At 40.0% G+C, this 24011-nt stretch overlaps 1 protein-coding gene across 10 annotated transcripts in view; it reads right to left on the bottom strand.

The window, feature by feature from the left end:
* SLC24A4 (solute carrier family 24 member 4) overlaps window positions 1-24011 on the bottom strand; it is a 98778-nt gene that overhangs the window by 24769 nt on the left and 49998 nt on the right. For all 10 annotated transcript variants that reach the window (XM_083838876.1, XM_083838878.1, XM_083838877.1 and 7 more), the window contains 10 exons: window positions 17214-17290; window positions 16025-16099; window positions 13890-13974; window positions 11767-11870; window positions 10968-11042; window positions 9239-9264; window positions 8487-8540; window positions 7305-7447; window positions 2221-2390; window positions 69-213 (listed from right to left, as the gene is read on the bottom strand). In XM_083838876.1, coding sequence (XP_083695002.1) covers window positions 69-213; window positions 2221-2390; window positions 7305-7447; window positions 8487-8540; window positions 9239-9264; window positions 10968-11042; window positions 11767-11870; window positions 13890-13974; window positions 16025-16099; window positions 17214-17290 — 954 coding nt within the window. The remainder of the gene's footprint in view (window positions 1-68; window positions 214-2220; window positions 2391-7304; window positions 7448-8486; window positions 8541-9238; window positions 9265-10967; window positions 11043-11766; window positions 11871-13889; window positions 13975-16024; window positions 16100-17213; window positions 17291-24011) is intronic.

Below are 24011 nucleotides of genomic sequence, written 5' to 3'. Positions count from 1 at the left end.
AACCCAGTGTTTGGCATTTTAATTCTCTTCTGTTTCCTTGCTTTAAACATCTGGAAAATAAAACTTACCTGGCAATGAAAATGGAGATAGATTGTCCTGTTCACTTTCCTCCTCTTGGTTCACCACAGGGATGTTCCCATTTTCAATATTTTCATGTCTCCCATTCTGAAGTGGTTTGCCTGAGCCATTAGCAGATTGGATTAACCGCTGACGCTGCACAGTGTAAAAGACAAAACTACCGTAAGTTTTATTCCTGACTTCCTTAACCCTGGGTTTTGCTTTCTGTCCAGCCCCAGTCATGTGAGCTTTGATGCTTCTCTTGTGTTGCCTTCCTCTTTCAGCAACAAACAAAACTGTCTGTGGCCTTTCTGTCTTTATGTCAGTGTTAACCATGCAACTCAAAATTAGTGGCATGAGCATTTCAAACCATGATTGAGAAAGCTGCGGTATCTGTTCTTACACACCATGTTTTAATAAGCATGGTTATTCTGAAGCACTCAGTTATTCTCACTCAGCAATTCCCACTCATAACAGTGACAGCACCATAATCTAGTGGTAACAAGACGTTTCTACACTACTAAAGATGGCTTACAAATGACTCATTGTCTGAGATCTCTCCTACTCAGGTCAAACTCTTCTGCCTCCTTCCCATCCCCATTCCTTGAGGTAAATATAAAGCTCCTAGGGTACTATTTCAGAAAAAAAGATTGATTGTTGTTGTCCTTGTCCAAGTATATAAGCTCTCACAAAGCTTGTATATTGCCCATACAGACATGTTTAAGACTGTTACATTCATAGTATGTAGCACAATTACAGTGATAGGTTTTAAATGTCATTATATATACCAGTTACTACACTGGAGAATGTGAGATGTAACAACAAGTTCATACTTTTGCAGAAAATAAAAATAGTTTGTTAGGTGAGATAATGCAGGATTGATAACTGCTGTTATTTTAATGACAAATTTTTGCAACTTCATAGAAGTCCTCTCAATTGTCTTGAAAAATAAAGCAACAACACATCAGCCAAAAAAAAAAGAAATCTGAAACCAGTATTAACACGCAGTAATTAAAAATAGAGAAAACTTGTATCTGAATACTTTGCAAAACCTTGGTAGTGAGAATACATAAGAATATAGATCCAAAATGCCCTGGTATAGAGAACACTTTTTGCAGATATTGAACAGCAAGCAAGTATCAGCTCTGTGGGCACACAGCCATTAAGAAATATATTTTTTTTCTGACCAATGAATTGCTTTAAAAAGAGAACTTTTTTAACAGAGACAACTGCTATTGTGTGCCCTATCTGACCTTCCCCTGCTGTTGACTGTACACCAACAAGCTGACTACCTAAAAATATTTCACTGTTTTACTCTTAAATTGAGCTTTTATTACAAACATACTAGAGTACTGCATTCCTTCAGTGGGGTATTCATAATGCTGGGGAGACACATGAACTGCGTTATGATGTTCAGATTCTAGGAACTTGCTAAATCTTGTATTTCCTAAATTACTGAAATTAATTTATTTGCCAGAGTAAAAACCTCCCATATTTGATATCGTAGGCAGCAAAGGATAAAATCCTGCCTTTAAAGAAGCCAGGGTTGGCAGGTTGAAAATTTCATCCAAAGTACTTCATGCAAGCTGAGAACAGTGTCACTTGGCCAATCCTGTCAGTTCAGCTGCAAGGTATGAAACTAGCAATATATGGTGGTGACAGTATATTAATTAAGAGTTAACTGAAACCTTTTGGAGCAAATACCCCTCATGAAAAGATTTTGGTCCATTTTCATTTTGAGCTGACAACTATGAAGACTACAAAGGCAGGAAAATATCTGATGTGATCCTGATGTGATCACATCCTGATGTGGTGTGACATAGTGCTCATATAAGAGCACTTCTTAACCACTTGTTGGTTAGCCTGTCCATTACCTTTTCTTAGCTTGACCACTTTTGTAATGGTCAAAACCAACTCTTCTGCTGCAGATAAAATCTGAATGTGCACACATTGAAACAAATATCTTCTGGCAGGGAGAGAAGGGAGTCTCTCTGTGACTACCCTCCCATTAAGACAAGCAGTACCGCCAGTTGGGAACCCATCTTCACATCTGCTGTGACATGGCTACTAGCCCACCTCTAGAAACAGTGCAGAATCTGAATTCCAGAATGAGCATGACTCTCTCTGCTTCATAGTCATTTATTGTTTCCATAATGAACCTACCTCATTAATGATGAGTCGGCTTGCCATCCGCATTCTGGTGCGTGGTCCAAACTTATTTGTAATCATAATCCGTAACCCAGCTTCAGGGAACCGGTATTTGGGGGGACTGGAGCAGATGATCTCATCCACCATCACAACACTGTTTTTGCCATACTGCTGCATCCCCTTCACTAATGATCACAATGGACAGAGTTAGTTGTGGTAAGACCCATCCTTCCTGTCGCCCAGATCCATAGTTTTTAGGCCCAGGCAAGGGGTAACGTTAATCTGAATGCCTGAATGTAAATCCAGTGACTTTCCTGCAATATTTCTGCAGCCTGGTACTGCAGAAATACCTGCTTCATCAGTGGTGCACCTCAACAGAAACACCTGTTCATCAGCAGTGCGCCTCATTTAGACTACATGCTGAAAGGGGATTTCACTCCACTAAGGCAGCTACCAACCCACTCTCAGATTGGTGGGAAGAGCTTTTACCCAGCTACTCCTGTTGTAGTACCAGTTTTCTGTGCTTAAGTCCCACTACAGCTTTGTAAGCCTTTTCCAGAAGCACATGCACTGTGAAAGCATAGACTGCACTCCTGAAACCTATAAAGCTATCCTACTGGATTAGGGTGCTTAATAGCTACTGATGCACATCCAGAAGTCCCTAATGTTGCGCTCACTCCTTTTGGAAAAGAATTCACAGAATATTATCAGTATTTTTAACATGACAAGACTTGAAATGATGATAAACAGCAATTGTCCAGAAAAAAAATCACGTCTTAAGTACACCTTTGCTAATATAAAGGATTGTACCAAGGTTAAAAGCTTTGTTCTGTGATGTAAGAACACAAACAGAGAGACAAAATTATATTGGGAATCAACACAAGTACTGGCAAGGACTTTGAAAGCTTAACAACAAACCAATATCCTCACAAATGCTACAGACTACACGTAGCACGTAGAGCAAGGCTCAGCAGACAGGAGACATACCCATGTGGTGTTAGAAAGCAGGGCAGAAGATATGTATATGACTGCAATAAATATTAATTATTACATGTAATAATACGTTAAGAAAAAAAAATTCTTTGCTGATTTTTTTTTACTGCTTTGCTTAGCTTAGCTTCACCCTCCCACTCCCCTTTTATATTGTTACTTACATTAAGAAGAGGAAGAGAATTTAGGAGGTAGAAGTGAAAGATAATTATTAGTGCATGATTCCAGCCAGGAAGCAAAGGAAATCTAAGGAAACATTCAACTCAAACAAAGGAATTAAAACGGACCTATTCTAAACACACAAATCTACATAGTTATTGTTCACATTGTTACAGTGATGAAATATTTTTGTTTTTCAGGAAGAAGACTGGATACATGCAGGCAAGTAACTCACATCATGCAATAAAGGTTTTGCTGTCTCAAAGCATCTTCTGACATATTTGAAGTTAAAGTATCCTTCCATCATTATTCAACAAGAAAAACCCAGCAAGCCTCCGAATCATCTAAATGAAGATGTAAATGGCTACATCTTTTACCCTCTTGCATTTGAGTGTCTTGCTTTGATTCACTAAAAGAGTTTTCAGTGAGTACACTGGTGTCACCTGAGGAATCATAAAGAGATCTTTGGTTCCACAAGGAAATGAGTCCTTCTCCAAGAATCCACTCTGTAGTCTCGCCTTGCAGCTAAATCTCTAACAGAGAACAGAACTAGTAGTCATTTTGCATTTGGTAATGCAAACATAAAGGAGCAATTATCCACCCCCTTCTGACATTTAAAACAAATTAACCTTGCTGAGTACTGCAACTGATCATACAAATGAGAAGCCCAGCCACTCCAATGACTTTGCAGCTAGTGCGCAGCAGCTTTTCCTGTGAAGGACTATATATAGCCAGGCAAGCTACCTGGAAACCAGGCCTGACAGAAGATGACCCAACCACGGTAGCTTAACATTTGCTGTATGTAGTTAGACAAAGAAAAAGCAATGTCTGACAGCAATCCTGGTAAGGAGAAAAGGTCAGACATCTTTTAAACAGTATCATCAGATTAATTGCTCTCAAGTGAGTTTCTTCAGTCAAGTCTGCACAGTGTTTCTTAAAGCATTGTGAAAAAAGCATGAAAGCATTGCAGTTACTCTGGAACTGCTTCTTAAAGCAATAAGGAGACAGTAACAAAACATACTCAGCTTTGATAAAAGCTCAGCAATGATGTAAAATATATCACTGTATATATATATATACATATATGACTAACTGCAGCTGTTTTGAGTTTCTGCAGCAAATTGCTCATATATTGCCTTAACAGCTCTTCAGTCTCACTCCATATGCCCATAAATATACATATCTTGGCCCCATACAAAACAAATGGGCTCCATCTAAAAATTGCAAAAATCCCACGTCTTTACAAATGTGTGACAGTGAAAAGCCTTTTCACTTCTCCTTTGTGATATTCCTCAGACAAATATCTTCTAAGAACAGCTCTTCCTTTTAACAGAGTATCTAAACTTCCACCTCACCACAAAGGGTCATCACCAACAGCCCTGTCAAAGTCAACAGAAAGCTTCTTGCTGACTTCAGCTGAGTCCTGATCTGGCCCTCAGGTATCCACATCACACTGTCCAGAAACTCACATTTTTCCGAGTTTCTCTTTTTAGGCAGACATCGAACCATGCCACCTGGTGGAAATTTGGGTCAGTATAGTAAAACCCAAGGGCAGTAAGCCACACGTTTGCATTTTATAATGAAACATTATTCAAAAAGTACTAAAACTTTGCTTTCACCCATGTGTATAGAACTTGCCCTTGAAATTGACAGGTGAAAAGCTCTCCTTTTTCTCTGCGAAACTCCCGTAGTGGGAGCTTTTATAACGTACTATTGGAAGCTATGGAAAGTAATAAAACTTACAAGCATAGAAGAGAGCTGTATAGTATATACTGCGAACTCCCCTTTTATGTGCACATCGAGCAACAGAAAAAACATCCTTGGTAGGACAAATGTTCCTCCCCCAAAGAAAGAAGCTGTTTTCTGCAGGGAAGTAATCAGACTTCATCCCTGTGAAAAATCATTATGGTTAGACCTACACCTTGGTGAAGCCAAGGGAGGTTTTTCAGCGGATCCTGAAACTTGCTAACCACTGGTTGGAGATAAGGCAGAGGACAGCTCTAGTTGTTCTCTCCCAGTTATTAACACTGCTGCTGTTTCTGAAAGCTGCTGCTGAAGAAAGTGCAGCTCAGCTTGTGAAGCCAGCCAGGTGTCAACTAACAGCGGGTCACTGATGCAGCACACATCACAGGGCAGATTTTCATCCAACAGGAGAGATGAAGAACAGGGAGCCATGTGACAGTTTTCCAGGACAGCTTCTTGACGCATAATGCACCCATCTACAGGGCAGCTAGGTTAACACTGCCGTCTTCCTCTCCGACAGCCAACTCCAAACCCCATCATCTCCTTAACCTCTTATTCATGTCCTCCACTCTTTACCTGTGATAATATCTACTTATCTACACTGCGAACAACGGTCCCTCCAATGCAGCATATATTTGTGTAATGGGTACTGGAGAAGGCAAAGGGAATTTGAGTGAACTGCAGTCTCAGTGCATCTTTTAAGAAAATTAAAGAAATTTGCTGAGAACAGCAACTAGTAGAAAAATCATTCTCATGAGCCCAGGCTTTCATTAGCTTTCTTGCTGTTTCTCCTAAAAGTTCTACATGTTCTTCACAAGCATTAAATAATCTTCACATTTCCTGAAAAGGAAATAGGTGGACAGGCAAGCAGTCTGTGTTATCATACCTTTACCACAGAGTGGCTATAGAGATTGAATCTTAAAAGCGTACAGCTTAAATCACACATAAAGACATCAGAACCCAACAAACACCTCAGAAGTAAAAATCATTAATATCTGTATTCTACTGCTAGATCACCTTTTTCCTGTGTCCCCACTGGAATACATCAGTAACAAATTCCCTAGCAGGTATCCTCCAAACCTTGTGTGACTGTATCTCCACGTCCAAGCAATGGACTTCACTACATCACAGTCAATATTCACAAAAATTCATTGTAAAATGAAATCAAAATATTTCAAAGACATTTTCCCTTAATTATGCTACTTTGAGAAGTATTTTTAAATCAATATTAAACTATTGTCTAAACACCATAACTGAGACCAGAGTGCTGTCACTGTATAAATTTTTGATACTACCTACCTTGAAACACTAAACCCCATCTAAACACTAACAGCAGGAAACAGCAGGATTTTCCGCATCTGCTACAAATTCCTGCTTGCCGCTATTTTTTATTAAATGAGGACATTTCCAAATGTCTACGTTGCTGCTGAGCTCAGTCTCCCAGAGTGTGAGATGTTTGCAAAGAACACAGCAAGGAGACCTCACTCATTAAGAGTAGCTCAACAGCTCACTGAATTATATGGCTTGAGCTTTTAATGTAGCAATGATTTTGCTCTACAGAGAAAAGAAGGAATGAAAGAGAGAAGGGGTAAGACAATGATAAAAACAAAGTTATCAAAAAAAAAATACCCATGGATTTTTCCTTACCTTCAGTACCCGAAGATAGGTATCATCTTCTTCCCCTTTACGATAAAGGCACAGACTGCAAAGAACCTGCATTTCTCAATTTTACGTATGTGCTTGGCAATGTATGCAGAACTATATAGTCATGTCAAAACCAGTCTCCTGAAGATCTGAACTCAACATGTAATCCCTCTTGCCCACTGATCTGTGCATGTCTTTCCATCAAGACCCAAGCCTCAGCTTTTAGTCCAAAACTAGTTTTTTTTAAGTGAAAATAACCTTCTTCCTGGCAAAAAAAAAATATTTCTTTCACAGTGTTGTATGCTCATCACTGAACAGGAGAGAAAAAGGAAACAAAACTGCCCATGTGCAAAGCAGCTTGTTTTCAGAATCTCCAATCTCCACAAAATAAAATTTTGATTTTTTTTTTTCAACTGGTGATCTGACTGCTGAATTTTCAAGTTAATCGAATAAATATTCCTACTTAAGATTGAATAGTAACACTGTTTTAATCAGCATTAAAGAGAAAAAAAAAGGATATCCTGTGAACTATTTTTTTCCAAGTCCTGTCTGCTCAGCCTTACCTTTGCATAGTAATGGAATGGATGGGTCATCACAACTAGAGGCATAACATTTATTACCATCTTCCAGCTCATTGTTGACCGTGTCACCATTTCCAACATTCTTGCTTTTGAGGGTGAAGAAATTTTGCATCCTCACATTGTACCTGAAAGTGGAAAAAGGTCTGAAAAGGCTGGATTGTTTCATTTCCTCGTCAAACTTTTAAGTGTCTGAGAACAACTTATGCAGGCAAGCAGCAAAGCGTAGATGCGTGTTCTCTGACAACTAATATGAAGCTAAGAGAAAGGACTATCCAATTCATTGGCAAGATAATAGCAAAGCAAGAGCTGTACCTCTCTCATGAGATACAGCAGAATGTGAAAAGACACAAGAGCAGATTCAGTGAAGGCAGAACACTGGAGTTGTGGATTTTGGAGTCAGGACATTCAGTGTACAATGGGCTCTTTCTTCCTGCACCAGCTCTCAAGTCACCTCATTGTTTCTCTCAGTACAATGTTCCCCATGGCGGGCAATTGAGCATTTCTGGGACCATTGACCATAACCTAAAGAAAGAATTTTAGCACTAGGATGGGACTGTAGAGTGCTGTCAGTGAACTCTGCTAAGACCTGAGGTAGGCGAGAAGGGAGGCTGAGGTTCCAAAAAGGCTAGTTTGTCAGGGCAGGACACCAAGGGAGAAGTCTCAGCAACTTCCAGTTAAAGGTGGACTCACAGATCCTTGCAGTAGCAGTCAGATCTCTGCCTCTCCTGTCAGAGGCTGTGACAGTACACAAGAAGGATGTCATACACAATCTTGTATGAAAAAGTCTGAAGATCAGTGCATACTTAGCTGTCTATCTGTCTGGCTTTGTTCTCCAGAGGTTACAGAGTATGTGTAATAGTTGACATGCTGTGCACTTACAATGCTGTGGACTTTTTCAACAATCTTTGTATAGTGACACTTCCTCTCAACTACTTCTGAAAGCTAGTTCACCTCAGTGCACTATGAAAAGGATGCAGGAAAATATTTGCTGCTGGCTGAGCACATACTTGAAACAAAACTGATAAAGCATGAAAATGCAAGGGATCATAAACAGTAACGTGACTAGTTGCATTGTCCTCAGGAGGAGGGCCAAGGACAAAAACACACCAAAAGAATGATGGTCAACCAACACCTAAAGGCAACATGGAACAGAAAAGCACTTACTTCATGATAAGTATGTAGAATGAATACATAATGATGAGTATAAGGCTTTCCCACCTCAGAGAGACGAAAAAAAAAAAGCGTTAAAGGCCACTCAAACAGCTGTATCCTTCACAAGTTTTATGTAGGAATGTGCATTAAATATCTAGTACAAGTCACGTTTGTGTACACAGGATTCACATCATTAAGATTTAATGGTGTCTCAGGAGAATGGGGGCAGCAAGACTCCCACATTCCAATAAACTTGCAAAAAAAATGTAACGCATGTATTTCAGAAATGTGCTACACAGACTGAAACCAGAGCTGCTCTCTGAGGATCACAATGCCAAGGCATTCTGTCATTTCAGTGCCGAAGCACAGGCCAGGCACTCTGAGAAGACTATTTCAGAAGACAGCTATCATCTTCCACTAGAATCCCACCTTGCACTGTTCTGTAGGACACCTAGTACCTCCCTAAACGTTAACAACTAGGGTAAGAGCAGAAAAACTTCGGTTATGCTCCCTGTATGTGTGAGTCCTTCAAGTCTTATGTATAGCCTGTTCACTTAGTTAATGTTTTCAAGTTTTTAAATTTTCTTAAATTCTCCTGATCGTCTTAAAAAACTATAACCAAAGAAAATACTTTGGATTTCCTAGGTGTCAAATCCAGATGTGCTTACACAGTGCATGAATGAAATCTAGGTACACTGCAACTCTATTAACTGATCAGTCTCATGGTGAATACGGGACTGTAAGGAATAGTTTACACAACTTACCATTCTATTTTCTCATCATATATGAACTAGAAGAAGAAAAAAACAGGAAACATAAATGTACATCTCTGATCTACCTTGAAAAGCATTCAAATTTATGTAATAAATATCAGTCATGTCTACACAGAAGCTACTGGAGTTTTCTCCCTTTGACCCTTTCTAACCAAAACTTTCACATCTCCAAAGCACCAAACTTGGATCTTGTCAGTGACTGTTATAAATATTACTTATTAAAAGTGTGAGTGTGAGAAAGACATACGTGCTGTGCACCTGCAAATGATAGCGAAATCATGTATTTTGAAGAAACATGGCTCTGAGTCCTTTTAACAACTAACCTAGTTTTAGCAAAAGAGGAAGATATTCCACTTCTGCTTTTAGGCCAAGTGGTTACACACATTTTACTCCACCCTATGTACTTCTTGTCTCTGAATTGGAGGGATATGGGTGTGAAGGGAGGACTATTTGGTGAATAAGGTTGGATGGCTGCATCCAGAGAGTTGCAATCAACAACTCAATGTCCAGGTGGAGATCAGTGACGGATGGTGGTCCGCAGGGTCTGTACTGTTTAATAACTTTAATAATGGTGTAGACAGCAGGACTGAGTGCACCCTCAGGAAGCTTGTGAATGACACCAAGTTGAGTGGTGCAGCTGACATGATCGTGCTGCGTTCAGCTCTGGGCCACATGAAAGACCTGTCAGAGTGCAGACTGCAGTGTCCAGAGGACAGCCTGAAGGATGATCAGAGGGCTGCAACACCTCTCCTGTAAAGAAAGGCTGAAGGAGCGGGGTTGTTTAGCCTGGAGAACAGAAGGCTTCAGGGAAACCTTATTGCAACCTTTCAATACTTGGAGGGCTTCTAAGAAGGACAGACTTTTTTCAAGGACACATACTGATAGGACAAGGGGTAGTGGTTTTAACCTGGAAGAGGGTAAATCTAGATTAGATATAAGGAAATTCGTTACTCTGAGGGTGGTGAGACACTGGCACAGGCTGCCCAGAGAAGCTGTGGATGCCCCATCCCTGGAAGTGTTCAAGACCAGGCTGGATGGGGCTTTGGGCAACCTGGTCCGGTGGGAGGTGTCCCTGCCTATGGCAGGGGGTAGAACTGGGTGATCTTTAAGGTCTCTTCCAACTCAAACCATTCTATACTTCTATGATGCTGTGTAACTCCTGTAACTAATTGGGCTGCTAGTGATCTATACTTATTACAAATCAGACTTTCTTCCCTCCCTTGTTACCAGACACTATAAAAGTATACGTTTAGGATCTGCTACACCGTTCTAGATAAACAAAGCAATACCTCACATTGCTCTATTTAGAGAAACTTACCCAGAATCTGTGAAATGAAACTACTATATAGAAGCAAAGTATAGCCACCTTTTCTATTTAAAATAGAGGTGCAGCTCAAAACTTTTTTTTTTTTTTTATCTCCACTAGCAGTCCCCTCAGTCAGAAGAGAGTGCTAATTGCACCATATAACAACAGCCTACTAGTCTGCAGAACTTTATAGGCTGTAGGTACAACATGAATGGACACTGACAGATGTGATGGGCATGTATTCTGTGGGGCCGTATGAAGTTTTCATACTTGGACCATATTGTAGAGCTGAGCGCTCACTTCTGGATGCCACTAGAACTAGCTGGGAAAAAGTTGTTTACCAGCATGCTTAGCAGATTGGTCCTCCAAAAAGTCAAGCAATGAAACACTTTAATTGGTAAGAAAAGTACTTACAACAATAAGTACAATAACAGATAACGTGTAGTACACAGAGTCCCGGAACACAGCCCACTGGGTGAGACGAACCACCTGAAAAATATCACAGCTTTAGACATCAAAATTAAGTGATTCTAAAGACAAAACGAAGGCCTCCACCTTGCAATCACTTAGGTGTGCGAGCAGAATTACGATTAACAATTCTGGAACAAATAATAGTTTTATGCTAACAGGAGTTTGTTAAACAATGGATCTATAATAATCACCATTGATAAAAATCATATAGAAACTTCCACTAATATATATATTACTATTAATATTTTAGTTTGCCATAATTTCAACTCTGAAGTACAATTCATTGTAGTGCAGCAAAACAATGGTTCCCACTTCATTCCAGTTGTGGACATATCGGACTTAATACAGAGGAAAAAAAAAAAGATACATAGTCTAACAATCTATTGAGTAGATAGACTAAATCTCATGCCTGAGTCCCAGATTCTTTGATCATAATCAGTACCAGGAGGATTAGCCACTGATCAGCTGACTGTGGACATGATATTGTATGAAAAGGAATCAGGTTCCTCTGTATGCTACATGTTCAGAGTGATGAAACTACAGCTGAACTTTGTGGAAACATTTGCTATTTGCAAAGTATATGTAAATTCTTTCCAAAATTGACATTTCTCCCCATGCCAGCTTGTTGTTTCTTTGTTTAAACTAATGGTTCTTTTTTTCTTTATTCTTTTTTATATATTTGTTCATGCAAACACCTAAAATATAAGCAGTTGAACTCCACAAACATATACATTTTACTAACCTGTCCTGCAAACAGTCCACAGACACCAACAATGCAGAGGATGTTGAAAACTGCTGAACCAACAATGGTCCCTACTCCTACATCTCCATGAGTGATAAATACACCTGCAGAATGAGCAAAATATGCATTCTTTTTAGGCCACAGGCACTTATTCAGAACATGTGCTACCCAAGAATAACAGATCATTTCGAATTTTTAGAAAACATGCTTCATAATAACTTCTCACTTCTCCATGGAATATTTTGTGCTTTTAGTCTAGTTAACAACTCCCCGTTTTTGGCCAAACATCTCTACACATATATTTTTTTATTAAAATTAAATAACTTTCTTAGCTAGTTAGTTCTACGCTAAGTCCTGCATTTCACAGGTTGGCTGTAACTGGTGTAATAATCCATTCAAATGAGTGAAAAACATTTTCAATCACATCAGGAGCATGAAATTCATTTCACACAGTATAACAAAGCACAGAAACCTTTCTCTCAGGCATTCAATATTTAGCATCTTCTTGGAATGTCTCATTGTAATAATAGATTCTTCCCTAAAAAAACAGGTAGCTATCTTGTGTGTAGTAATGTGCGCCTTTTGACTCCAACAGGCAATGAGGATTCAAATTTAACATGTTCTAGTACCAATGTTCACACTTCCTTTAGTACTGAACCCACCAATCCCTCAAATACCTATTGGCAACATAATTGTATCAGAATGACAAAAATTAAGGGCTGGAAGAGATCTCCATGGATTACGTAACGTAATCTTCAGCACTGTGACAGGACAAAACTTGAATGCACTAGAAAGCTGTGTCTTACTTGTACTTTAAATCTTTCACTGAAGAGAGACTTCAAGACTTACACTCACCTTTTTTTCAAGATTTACTTTAAGATATTAAGATATTTTATTTTATTATAAGATAATTTCCGAACATCTTACAATTTTTCCTCATCTCTGCACTTTTTCTGATTTGTCTGCAACTCTCTTGAAGCACATTAACAAGACTGGATGCAATATCCCAAATGCTGTCTAGCAGAACTGAGCAAAGCAGGATAATTTATAACGCTTAGGTTTTATAAATGGGCCCAACTTTTAATCAATTGTTATTTGCAACGTCCCACCATCAGCTATTCCTCAACTCCTGCTTCTTTTGCAATATATCAAGGCACTGTTAGATCTATAGCTCTCCAACCAGTTATTATTCCCCTTACATATATATTCACTTCCCTTTTTTTTATGCTTCTCATTTGCTGATATTAAACTTCATCTTGCTGATTTCAAATTGATGAAGATCTTTCTTCGCCCTGTTTTTGTCTTCCATCTAGTTCCCATCATTTCACTCCAGTTATTCATAAAAATAAGTTATTCATGACATTTTTTAGTATGTCTTGAGATCCATCTCCAGCTTTAAATCTAGCTTTTAATTACTAATATTTGAAAACTGCTTTTTAATAATTTAGACATATATATATAATGCACTCCTTTAGACTGTATTCCCCTACAGTGTGTAAGAATGTCAGTCACTACAGTCGCAGAAAGAATACTAAAGCTTTACTAAAAACAGATGTATCATATTTGCTGCTTTCCTCCTTCCCTACCAGTGTAATCCAATGTCCTTCTTTCTCTTAATAGGTACTGTTTTTGCCATCTAGACCTCCTTTCTATAAAAATAATCCTTAATAGTACAGAGATTACTTGAAAAAATCCGTAAGCAATGTACACAGAACATCATGTCCTTCTGACTTAACGGATCTGACTTATCTGTACATTAATTTGTTCTTTTCTACTGTTCTTTGTTCTCCTACTTCCTTACTAAAATTAATTCCCTTTATTTGTGAAGAAAGAAGCAAAAGAGGCATCAAATACCTCAAATTCTCTCTCAGGGGACTGCAATAAATCTCTTCTTTTACTTCCTATGCTCAGAATCAGCCATTCCTCCCTGTGTTTTGAGAGGAGATTCACAGTTTCATGAGATATTTTGAGTAGTTAATTATACCATGAACCACAGACTAGCTGACAGCTGCAATTGCTGATTATAAATTGACAGAAGAATAGTATTACTTTTGGATACTTTTGCTTGATCTGCTGCTGATTTTTTAACAGATCTCATGAAAACTAGTGTGTGGGCTCCATACCTATAACAGATGCAAACAGTTCTGGTGTGGAGCTCCCTGCAGCCATGAATGTAGCCCCAGCAACATCTTCACTCAAATGTAGTTTCTGGAAGATAAGTTTTGGTTATGTCAGTATTGGTTCTTTGATTGTATTGCACAGTTCCGTAGCTGCAAAGATAGAAGCCTGTCATTTCTGGTGCTATTTCACAGTGCTATTAAAGAATGAACAGTCACTGTGATACAGAAACAGACACCGCCTCTTGGGAAGGCAAATATGCTTTGGACAAGTAAAATGCTTTTACCCTAAGCTAGAGAGGTGTCAGATGATACTACCTACTTATAAATAACTGATTAGCTGATTGTGGCTTAGATGTAGGTGATTAGACAAAAGCATTTCTGCAGACTCAAAAAGATTGTAAACTCAAAATGCATTCATGAATTCACTTCTGGTACTTTAAACACAATCATTCAAGAGTTAAGGCCAATTCCTCTGGTCTCTGTAATTTCAAAATTGACAAGAGAAAAATATAATCTCTGTGAATGAATCTTATTAACAGCAGGCCTAATTCTGTCTTCACTTATGACTGTGTTAATCAAAAGTGAGTCCACTGACACACACAAAATTAGTCCAATTAGACACGGAGAGGCCTGCGCACAGTAGTTAGATCTATTTTTATGACAGTGTCTCTTAAGCTCTAATAGGATATAGATCCTTCAGACTTCTAAGACCAGTAGAAACATTTAACTCCACAAGTGAGCTGCATCAATTTCATAATGAGGATCTTTCCCTTGAACTATAAAGAAAATTTCATGGAGAAGCTTTTTGTTTTGAGAGTCTCTAGACTCATCGTTAGTACCTCATCTCTCTTCCAAGGACAGAGAAGTGGTTAGTGACATAAGGACAAGTACAGAAATCGTGCATTTCTCAGTCAGTATGCAACATTTTAAGCAGATAAAAATGGCATCCTACAGAACCTGAAAAAACAGAAACAGAAGCTCTTACTCTACCATGTGATCTTTAACCAGTCATACTGCTGAAGGAGCTCAAACATAAGTATGCTAACTATTTGCATTCTTCTTAGCTGTCTCAATATTCAGCAGAACATGAAACAAGAGGCAAAGATTTTTAAGAAAGATCAATTACAACTTAATTGGTACAATTCAACTGGTACAACTTAAATATAGTGTATAAGGTACGTGCTGAAGACAAGAACATCTGAAAAGGGAACGATCCTTATTGAATACTTTGCTGGTACTTGTTGCCTCCCTTATTCTTACATCTGTCCCTCTATTGATAAGTAAAAGTACATGGCTCTAAGTAACATTAATTGGAATTCAGTGCATATATCCATAGGAAAATAGACTTCTTTTACTAGCTACAGGAGTTTTTCAGAAAATGGTCATATGCGCTTGTTTAAAAGTGAAGGAGATGAGTCTTCCACTTAGCCATCAAAATGGAAACAAAATCTGGTCTTGTATTTTGTATGCATTTTGTAGTAGTTCACCAAAGCCTTACTTAACATAACATTTTCTTGCCAAGTACAAATTCTACCCTCTCTGATCACATCCCTTAATTAGAAACCTACATGTGATTTTAAATCTTCTCAACAATTATGTAAAGGAATTTACTAAATTTTTGGACATAAAAATTTGTATTCCCATTCTATATCAAACCAAGATATGCATTTCTCATGCTTTCTATCCTTTCTCACTTTTCTCCACTTCATCCTAGGACACATAAGCACTTTTCCCATGCTGATACAGTGGCAGATATGCAATTAAAATTGCACAGCCAACACATTAATTTGTCTATGCATGATTTTTTTCACAAATAAATTTCAAAACTAGGAGTACAGTAATAAACTCAATTCATCCATATGTCATATCCATCCTATCTACATGCTTCAGGTATTTAAGGATGGATCTTGTGGGCTGATCACCTTAAGTCTTTCAATTTATCTCTTTGAACATGGCCAGGGGGACCAGTGTGTCCAGACCACAAGTTAGACTTTTGTTGGAAAGCCCAAATCATTTGCAAAGCACTGAGGCCAAAAAATTCACAGGAAGGAACTCTAAACAATGAAGGCAAAAGATGTTCAGTTCTCTGATGTTCTCTAAGTAAATTTTCAAAAGAGGAATAAAGTTCTTTAACATACCTCACAAATTTTCTCTAAGGATGGAACAAAGAAGTCATCACATACTATAGCCAAAGCATAGAACATGTACAGAGCCTGTAAGAAAATAAATTCAGGAAATATTTCAGATACTCCCTCTAAATAAAAAGAAGAAAAAGGCAATGCTATATTTATTCAGACTAGCAAGAATATATAGCTTCACTTTCTATCCCATTCCAAATAAAAATATTTCTGCTGATCAACTTACAGCATAAAAGCAGATTCTTGTAACTACGCTTAAGTGTAGGACAAGAATGGTTGCCAGACCCTAGAATATGAAATACCACAGTTTGAAAGAACAGGGTGCCTCAAAAGAATTCAGAGACAGCAAAGTACCAGTCAGTGCTTTACCAAGTTACATGCTCCTTGCTAATATTTTTTATTGATTATTGGACCACGTAATTGAAGAGAAAGCAACACCTTGTTGATTAGCAACACAAAAGAAATAATCACATCTGGAAGTGACCATGGCTCGTTGCACCACACCTCTCAGTAATGACCCTGATTTCATGCATGCACATGATTCTCCCACTGTCTTACATGGATTTATGTTTCTTGTTTGCATAGTAGGCCTAATCCTGCTGTCCTCCATCAAAAACACCTCCTTTTTTCCTGAGCCTGGAAAGGAAAGCTGGAGCCTGCAGGCCTTAATTGTTTTGCTTTTTCTGTAATAAAATACAAATCTCCACACAACTTTTTCTATATTCTTCAGTTTGGTGGTTTTTTTTTTGTTTGTTTATTTTTGTTTGTTTGTTGGTTATATTACAATTGCATCTTTTGCATAGACGTACAATAGAAAAGAAGAAGAATCAAGAATCTTCCACATCATGGATGACGTCGTCAACAAAGGAATCCAAAACTCTCTTTACATAAGATGAAATGCAAACACATACAAGTCAGTGGAAGAAATCCCTCTGTGATCCATGGGCCCAGGGTTTTATCTCCAAGAGGATGAATGCGCAGGCACTGACAATTCAGAGCCGCGTCATTTTCTTAAATAAATACTTCCTTTTGAGCATTTGTACCACATAGACATACCAGAAGAATGAAATCAAATTATTAGGTTGCTTAATACAGATGTCTGTTTAGTAAGGGCACTAAGATGACTGACATCTTAAAAAATAAAAAATACAAGGAAAACAAAAATTAAGCACAGTAGAGGAAAACTTACAGCAATGATGTGAAGCAGAACCCCTCCTTGCTGGCGTTCTCTATTTGTAAATACATCTTCAGGAAATTCATTAATGGCTGAAACAGAAACATACATATTTTACGTATTTTACAGTATCTATAAATGACTATAAGACTGAAGAATAACATCTGTAGAAATATATGACCAAACATAAATGTATCTTCCAGTTTGGTACATTACAGCCTGCCACCTCAGAATCTTTTCTGCTCTCCATTAGAAACAGAGAACTGATACTTAGGTGTCCCTGAGTACTATCATTCCAACCACTTAAACCAACCTCCCGTGTACTAAGAGTTTCACATTCTTTGCCTTGTTTTTACTGTTAACTCCTCTGTGTCTCCTCTTAATATACGTCCAAAGTGACTGCCACAGGCACAAAAACCCATCCAGAAATAACATTCCTGGCTTTAAGTGTGCCTTGCCCTGAAATACTGTGCAATGATTGTAACTCTCCATCAGTTTCTTAATACAAAGCTTTATGCAGCTCCACAGTTCAAACAACAAACTGTTTCACAAAGATTAAAAGTGATTCCAAGTGTTTTCTCATAAGGTCTAGTATCTATATCTGGCAAAGGAAGGGATGAAACAGAAATGGTAGGTGGACCATAGGAATGTGTAAAGACGCGACTGGGGATTGATTCTGGGTGACAGTGAAGATCTGTAGAGCTCAATTAAAGAATTTGTGTTATACACAGAGGCGACAGAATGAAAAATGGATTCCAGATGTTGGAGACAAAGACAACAAATAAATCAAAGAGCTGAAGAAAGATATGAGATAAAAGCTTCCAGGATGACAAGACAGACAGGAATAGAGATCTGTAGTGCTTCAGACAGGAGTCTGGGATGTTTAAGGGTGAAAATTATTTCAGCCACTGAAATCAAAATGCATTGAAGTCATTAAATTATTATTCAGAACTAGGTGTTACTTTCAGCAAGGAGCTGTATTGCAGAGACTGACAACAAGGTGAGCTTCAGAAGGTTCTTAAGAACTTAGCATAACATACTGGGGAAGGAAACAGAAGCAATACATCTTCCGTGTACTCAAGTCTGTGAGCTTAAAGATAAGCTTGAGAAAAGTACAATATATGATACTTATGTGCATCCATTTTCAATTTCAGTTGGCTAATTTTCTCAATTGCTTGATATAATCTTGCAAACAGTAACCATGAACATAAAAAAAAAAATAAAAAATTAAAAAAAAAATTGGGTGATGTTTTTAGATACCGAATTTCAAGAACTATAAAACAGTTGAATTTGCAGGGAATGTTGCACTGTGACTCCTTGAAGGCTAAACTTTTTTGAGTGTCTTAAATTTGAGTTACTTGTAATCACCAAACACACTTGTATTTCTTAGCTGCAGTGAGAAGATCCTCTAGTTTCAGGCCTGAATTACTTTTTACTTCCTCAGTCTTTGAGCTTTATATAAATATAGAAATGGCCCTTCTCATCTGTACATGTTGCATGCTTCTGGCTTGACAAAGACTTGAACAGTGCCTGCATGCCAAGGTAAATTTTTAATCTGGTTTTGCTTAGTGTCCACTACCACAAATGTATTATTTTTGAATGAATATTTTGGCAGCAGACAGTGTTTAAGTTCTTATATACGTAAATGTCACCTTCCATCCAAAAGTCAAATTTACCATTTTACAAAACCTCTCTAAATCCTCCAACCTACTATTTGAAAACCACTACAGTTTGTTTAAAAATACTAACTGTCTGTAAAGTATTTAGCATAAAATAAAAGTTCCACAATGATGACTAACTACAATTCCTTTACTGATTTTCAATAGGCTTTTCAATAAGACCTGCTCTTACTATTGTATTCCGACTGGAACTAATATCAACACTTAACAGGATGAATAGAGCTTTCCCAAGATAAAGGTGCAGCTTTTCTTGTAAACCTCAGGGGAAAAAAACGTATAACTTTATAATAAATTTTGTTTAAATACTTTTAATACTCCAAATCATAGGTCAATCTTCTATTCTTGGTCCTCCTTCAGTAATCAGGAAAAATGAAAGGAACAGTGGATATAAACACACAAATGCATCAGCACAATAGTACAAGAATACTCAGTCACTCCTTGAATAACACAATGCCATTCAAGAGTACACAGAGTATTTCCATGCCTAAAGATAATCAGCACATCAGTATTTAGCAGCAGTTCCAAGAAAGTGGGTCTGCATTGCTACAGATCTCCACAGTCACCATGGCCTGTTACCTGTACTCTAAAGAGATTTGTGGCCTCACAAAACAGAATTGCTCCACAAATGCAAGCCACACCACAAAAAAAAAGACATTTGCCCACTGATCCAAACAAATTCAAGTATTTCTAAAATAAAAATATGTGAATAAACCATCTTCCTTTCATGTAGGTTTTTCATGACTTACCCTAAAACAAGAGAAATGATAGCAGAAATATAAAGTTAAGTGGGAGAAAACTGGTTGCATTGTAGTTTTGAGACACTGCATTTAGAGTGGACATCCTTACTGTTACTGGAAGGCAGTGCAGGGCAATCCACAATCTGTTGGTCAAGATGCAGCAATCTGCAATGCTTCTATCTACAGATAAACGTTTAAAGATGCCAAAAGAACTTATATACATGTAACAGCCCAGCAGGTTCCCTACAGCAATTTACAGCAACATATTACTATTCTATATCACTTATTACAGTATTACTAAATATATACACAGTACTCTAAATATATACTGTACAATTATAGTTACATGCAATATAGTAAAATTCAGTAATATCACTCCCCCCACGTGGCAACCAGGGAGGAATATCCTTTTGGGCTAATATTGGAATATCATCAAATTTAAGAACTTCCTGTCAACTACGTTAGCTGCCAAAAGCAAAATTTCTCAGAGGAGTTATTCCCCACCACATGAAATAAAGTATGGGGAAAATTAATCAGTGCCCAAAGCATGTGGTTTTAAATAAATATCCAGCTATTAACAATTCACGTTAACTAAAATTATAATTAACTAAAAAAGCATTAAGGAGTCTTCTTCTTTGGGAGAAAATTGTCGATCATAATCACAGAATAGCTTGGGTGGGAAGGGACCTTGCAGACCATCCAGTCCCAACCCCCCTGCCATGGGCAGGGACCTCCCACCAGAGCAGGTTGCCCAAAGCCCCATCCAGCCTGGCCTTGAGCACCTCCAGGGATGGGGCATCCACATACATGCAAAAAAAAAGACAGTTCCACCCCCACACACACCCCCACCCCCCCCCAAAAAAAAAAAAAGCAGAGCCCAGAGCCCAGGCCTGAGTGTCTAGCAATACTAACATAGCACTGTAACACAGGGTGCATCTTTTTGGATAATGTGAAGGCTTGCAGCCACCATCACGAGTGCTGGTGCCAGAAGCACCGTTCCCCTTACTGCCACCATTTACCTGGAGGCAATATGCCCCTGCTTCATGATCTGGCAAAACAGATCTGCCATCAGGGGAGCTATTGCCTACCTGGCAAACTCCTTCAGTTGGCTGGTGAGCATTTCACATAACATGAAAATGGCTGAATAAGTATAATCAGTATATCAAGATGAACACAAATCAGTAACAGTATCTTTCCAATGCAACTTTACTTATTCAGAGTTAATACTGAGCGGGAAATCAGCGGACCAGCAGATGCCAGAAGCTGGAGGCCGGTTACTAGTGGAGTCCCCCAGGGCTCAGTGCTGGGGCCGGTCCTCTTCAATATCTTTATCGATGACCTGGATGAGGGGATCGAGTGCACCCTCAGTAAGTTTGCAGATGACACCAAGTTAGGTGCGTGTGTCGATCTGCTTGAGGGCAGGAAGGCTCTGCAGGAGGATCTGGATAGGCTGGAGCGATGGGCTGAGGTCAACTGCATGAAGTTCAACAAGGCCAAGTGCCGGGTCCTGCACCTGGGGCGTAACAACCCCAAGCACCGCTACAGGCTGGGAGATGAGTGGTTGGAAAGCTGCCTGGCAGAGAAGGACCTGGGAGTACTGGTTGATAGGCGGCTGAATATGAGCCAGCAGTGTGCTCAGGTGGCCAAGAAGGCCAACAGCATCCTGGCCTGTATAAGAAGCAGTGTGGCCAGCAGGACTAGGGAAGTGATTGTGCCCCTGTACTCGGCTCTGGTGAGGCCGCACCTTGAGTACTGTGTTCAGTTTTGGGCCCCTCGCTACAAGAAGGACATGGAGGTGCTGGAGCGAGCCCAGAGAAGGGCAACAAAGCTGGTGAGGGGTTTGGAGAACAAGTCTTACGAGGAGCGGCTGAGGGAGCTGGGGTTGTTCAGCCTGGAGAAGAGGAGGCTCAGGGGCGACCTCATCGCTCTCTATAGGTACCTTAAAGGAGGCTGTAGCGAGGTGGGGGTTGGTCTGTTCTCCCGCGTGCCTGGTGACAGGACGAGGGGGAATGGGCTAAAGTTGCGCCAGGGGAGGTTTAGGTTGGATGTTAGGAAGAACTTCTTTACTGAAAGGGTTGTTAGGCATTGGAATGGGCTGCCCAGGGAGGTGGTTGAGTCGCCATCCCTGGAGGTCTTTAAAAGACGTTTAGATGTAGCCCTTAGTGATATGGTTTAGTGTAGGACTTGTTAGTGTTAGGGCCGAGGTTGGACTAGATGATCTTAGAGGTCTCTTCCAACCTAGACCATTCTGTGATTCTGTAAGAACCAGAAGAGAGGAATGAGCCCAGGCTTCTGATCACTGAGCAAAAGCAAACCAGCTGCACTGCAAACCAACTTGCTTCATATACAGTAAGGTGCTGTTGTATTTCTAATAAATGACTACTTGGAATAAGTATCTCTCTGCCTCAAAGAGGTATTTTTACATCAACTAGCCCAAAGACGGCTTTTCTCAAAGGCAATGCTCCTCTCTAAACAGAACCGATGTTATACGATGGTGCCCATATACAGACACTGCAAAATCTTTGGAAGTCAGGGAAATGAAGCAAGATTCTGGACTTCGGTCAATAAGATTTCCTCCCTAATGAAACGGCCACCTGCCAGGGAGTTCCAAGGTAAACTCTGGATTTTTTCAGCATGAGCATTTGCTTTCTTTCTGGTTTTATTGTCCGGATAATCATAAATTTTGTACGATGGTAATCTCTAAACTCTGTATCCCTTACCTACATGCATTTTCCTTTATTTACTGACTGTATCATACTTTTAGGATTTTAAACACATTTATTTTTCCTACCTACTGCTCTGATAACCTGGTTGCTCAGGCAAAGGCCGTTTGGGTTCCCCTGGTTCCTAGCTTAGTGCTGGGGATCCTCACCCCTGATCTGAGGGACAGCGGTGCTCTCTCATCCGCACAGGCAGGCCCCGGGGATGTGCCGCTGTCACAGCTTGAGAGAGCCCGGTCTGCCCACACGGTGCGACCCGACGTGTCTGTGCAGGAGGGCACCGCTCCACTGCACGCCAAGATATTTTCTTGTTTATGGGAGATGGAGCTATCTGGCAGCCCGAGTGGGAGCTGCATCTCCTCGGCTTCCACTGAAAAGAGGCAGAACAGATGGGATGAGGAGCTGAAATGAAGAGCGGTACATCTAATGGGGCTAACCTTTGCCAAAAAAAGGAGGAGAACATACACCAATCATCTTCAAATCAGCTAGAAATACAGAAATATTTATCCTGCTGGTACTGCTGCAAACCCATGACTCCTGCAGCTCATCTTATCAAGCACAGATTTATTGAGGGGGAAAGGAGGGCGCCAAGAAAGCCAAGTCTATCTTGGAACTGGGATCAGTCTGCACCTTGTTCCCTCTCCCCACACGCGTGGGGAAACAAAGGAAGCTTATCCAGCCAGCAGTGTGAGACGGTGACACCGCCACCTTTTTCTCTGAGTGATGAAACATTAAAAAATCCCTGATTATGCCCCGACAGCGAGGATGACTCACCTCTGCTATAAAGCTCTGGCTGAGCTGCCTGTGGCTAAAAAGCTACCCCAAGGCATGCAAACAGCACGCCCAGAACCGAACAGAGCAGCAGCTGCAGGGTGCGAGCTGCCCGCATGGCTCTGGGGTGCAGATGTGGCATGCAGCAGCCAGGGATGACCCGGGCACGCCAGGGACACCTGCCCGTGCTCAGGCTGTTAGCAGATCCCTGCTGGGGCCACCGGCGCCTTGCTCCCGCACGCCCTGCCCATGCTGCGCGAGGCAGCCTGCCAGCAAAGTCAAATTTCAAAATCTCCTAAGCCCGACAGAACATCTCAGCAACCACGTGGAGCGGTGGTTTTATAACCTGCCTCGACACGTGATTTCTTCACCTTATCAGCTCTCGATTTACTCGCAGAGGCAAGGAACATGCTGGCCCTTAATACCTGCTAAGCGTTCAAGCCTGTTACATCCCCTTAATTTCTCCTCCCAGGGAGAAGGGAGCTGCAGCTCTTTGAAAATACACATGCAACCGGCTCCACTCTGCCTCTGCAGGGAAGGGGGTTAGGCAAATGACATACACAGAAATTCACTTCTGCTTTTAACGCCTGCATCTTGGTGCACACGCCCTGGGGGCACGCTTCAGGACACGTTAAATTTAGGGGCTGTGCTACCTACCCCTGCCTCCCAGGGGTGTCCACCATCGGACTCTCCCAGGGCACAGGTATGAGGGAGGAAGGATGGATGGAGGGCAGAATTAAACACTGCCACTTTAATTCCCTTTATAATCACATTCACAAGCCAGCTTGACTATTCCAATTTTGTGCTATTTGTGTAAGCACTGCAAGCAGCTTTAGCCAACTCCACACTTAGTGTATTTCTATTTATGTGCAATTCCCTTTTTACACTGCAGAGCCTCATCTTCCT

This window comes from Anser anser (genome assembly GCF_964211835.1).
Source record: "Anser anser genome assembly, chromosome: 5".
Lineage (NCBI taxonomy): Eukaryota > Metazoa > Chordata > Aves > Anseriformes > Anatidae > Anser > Anser anser.
The sequence above is the reverse complement of the archived record's forward strand: the minus strand, read 5'-3'. Positions and strand labels throughout refer to the sequence as shown.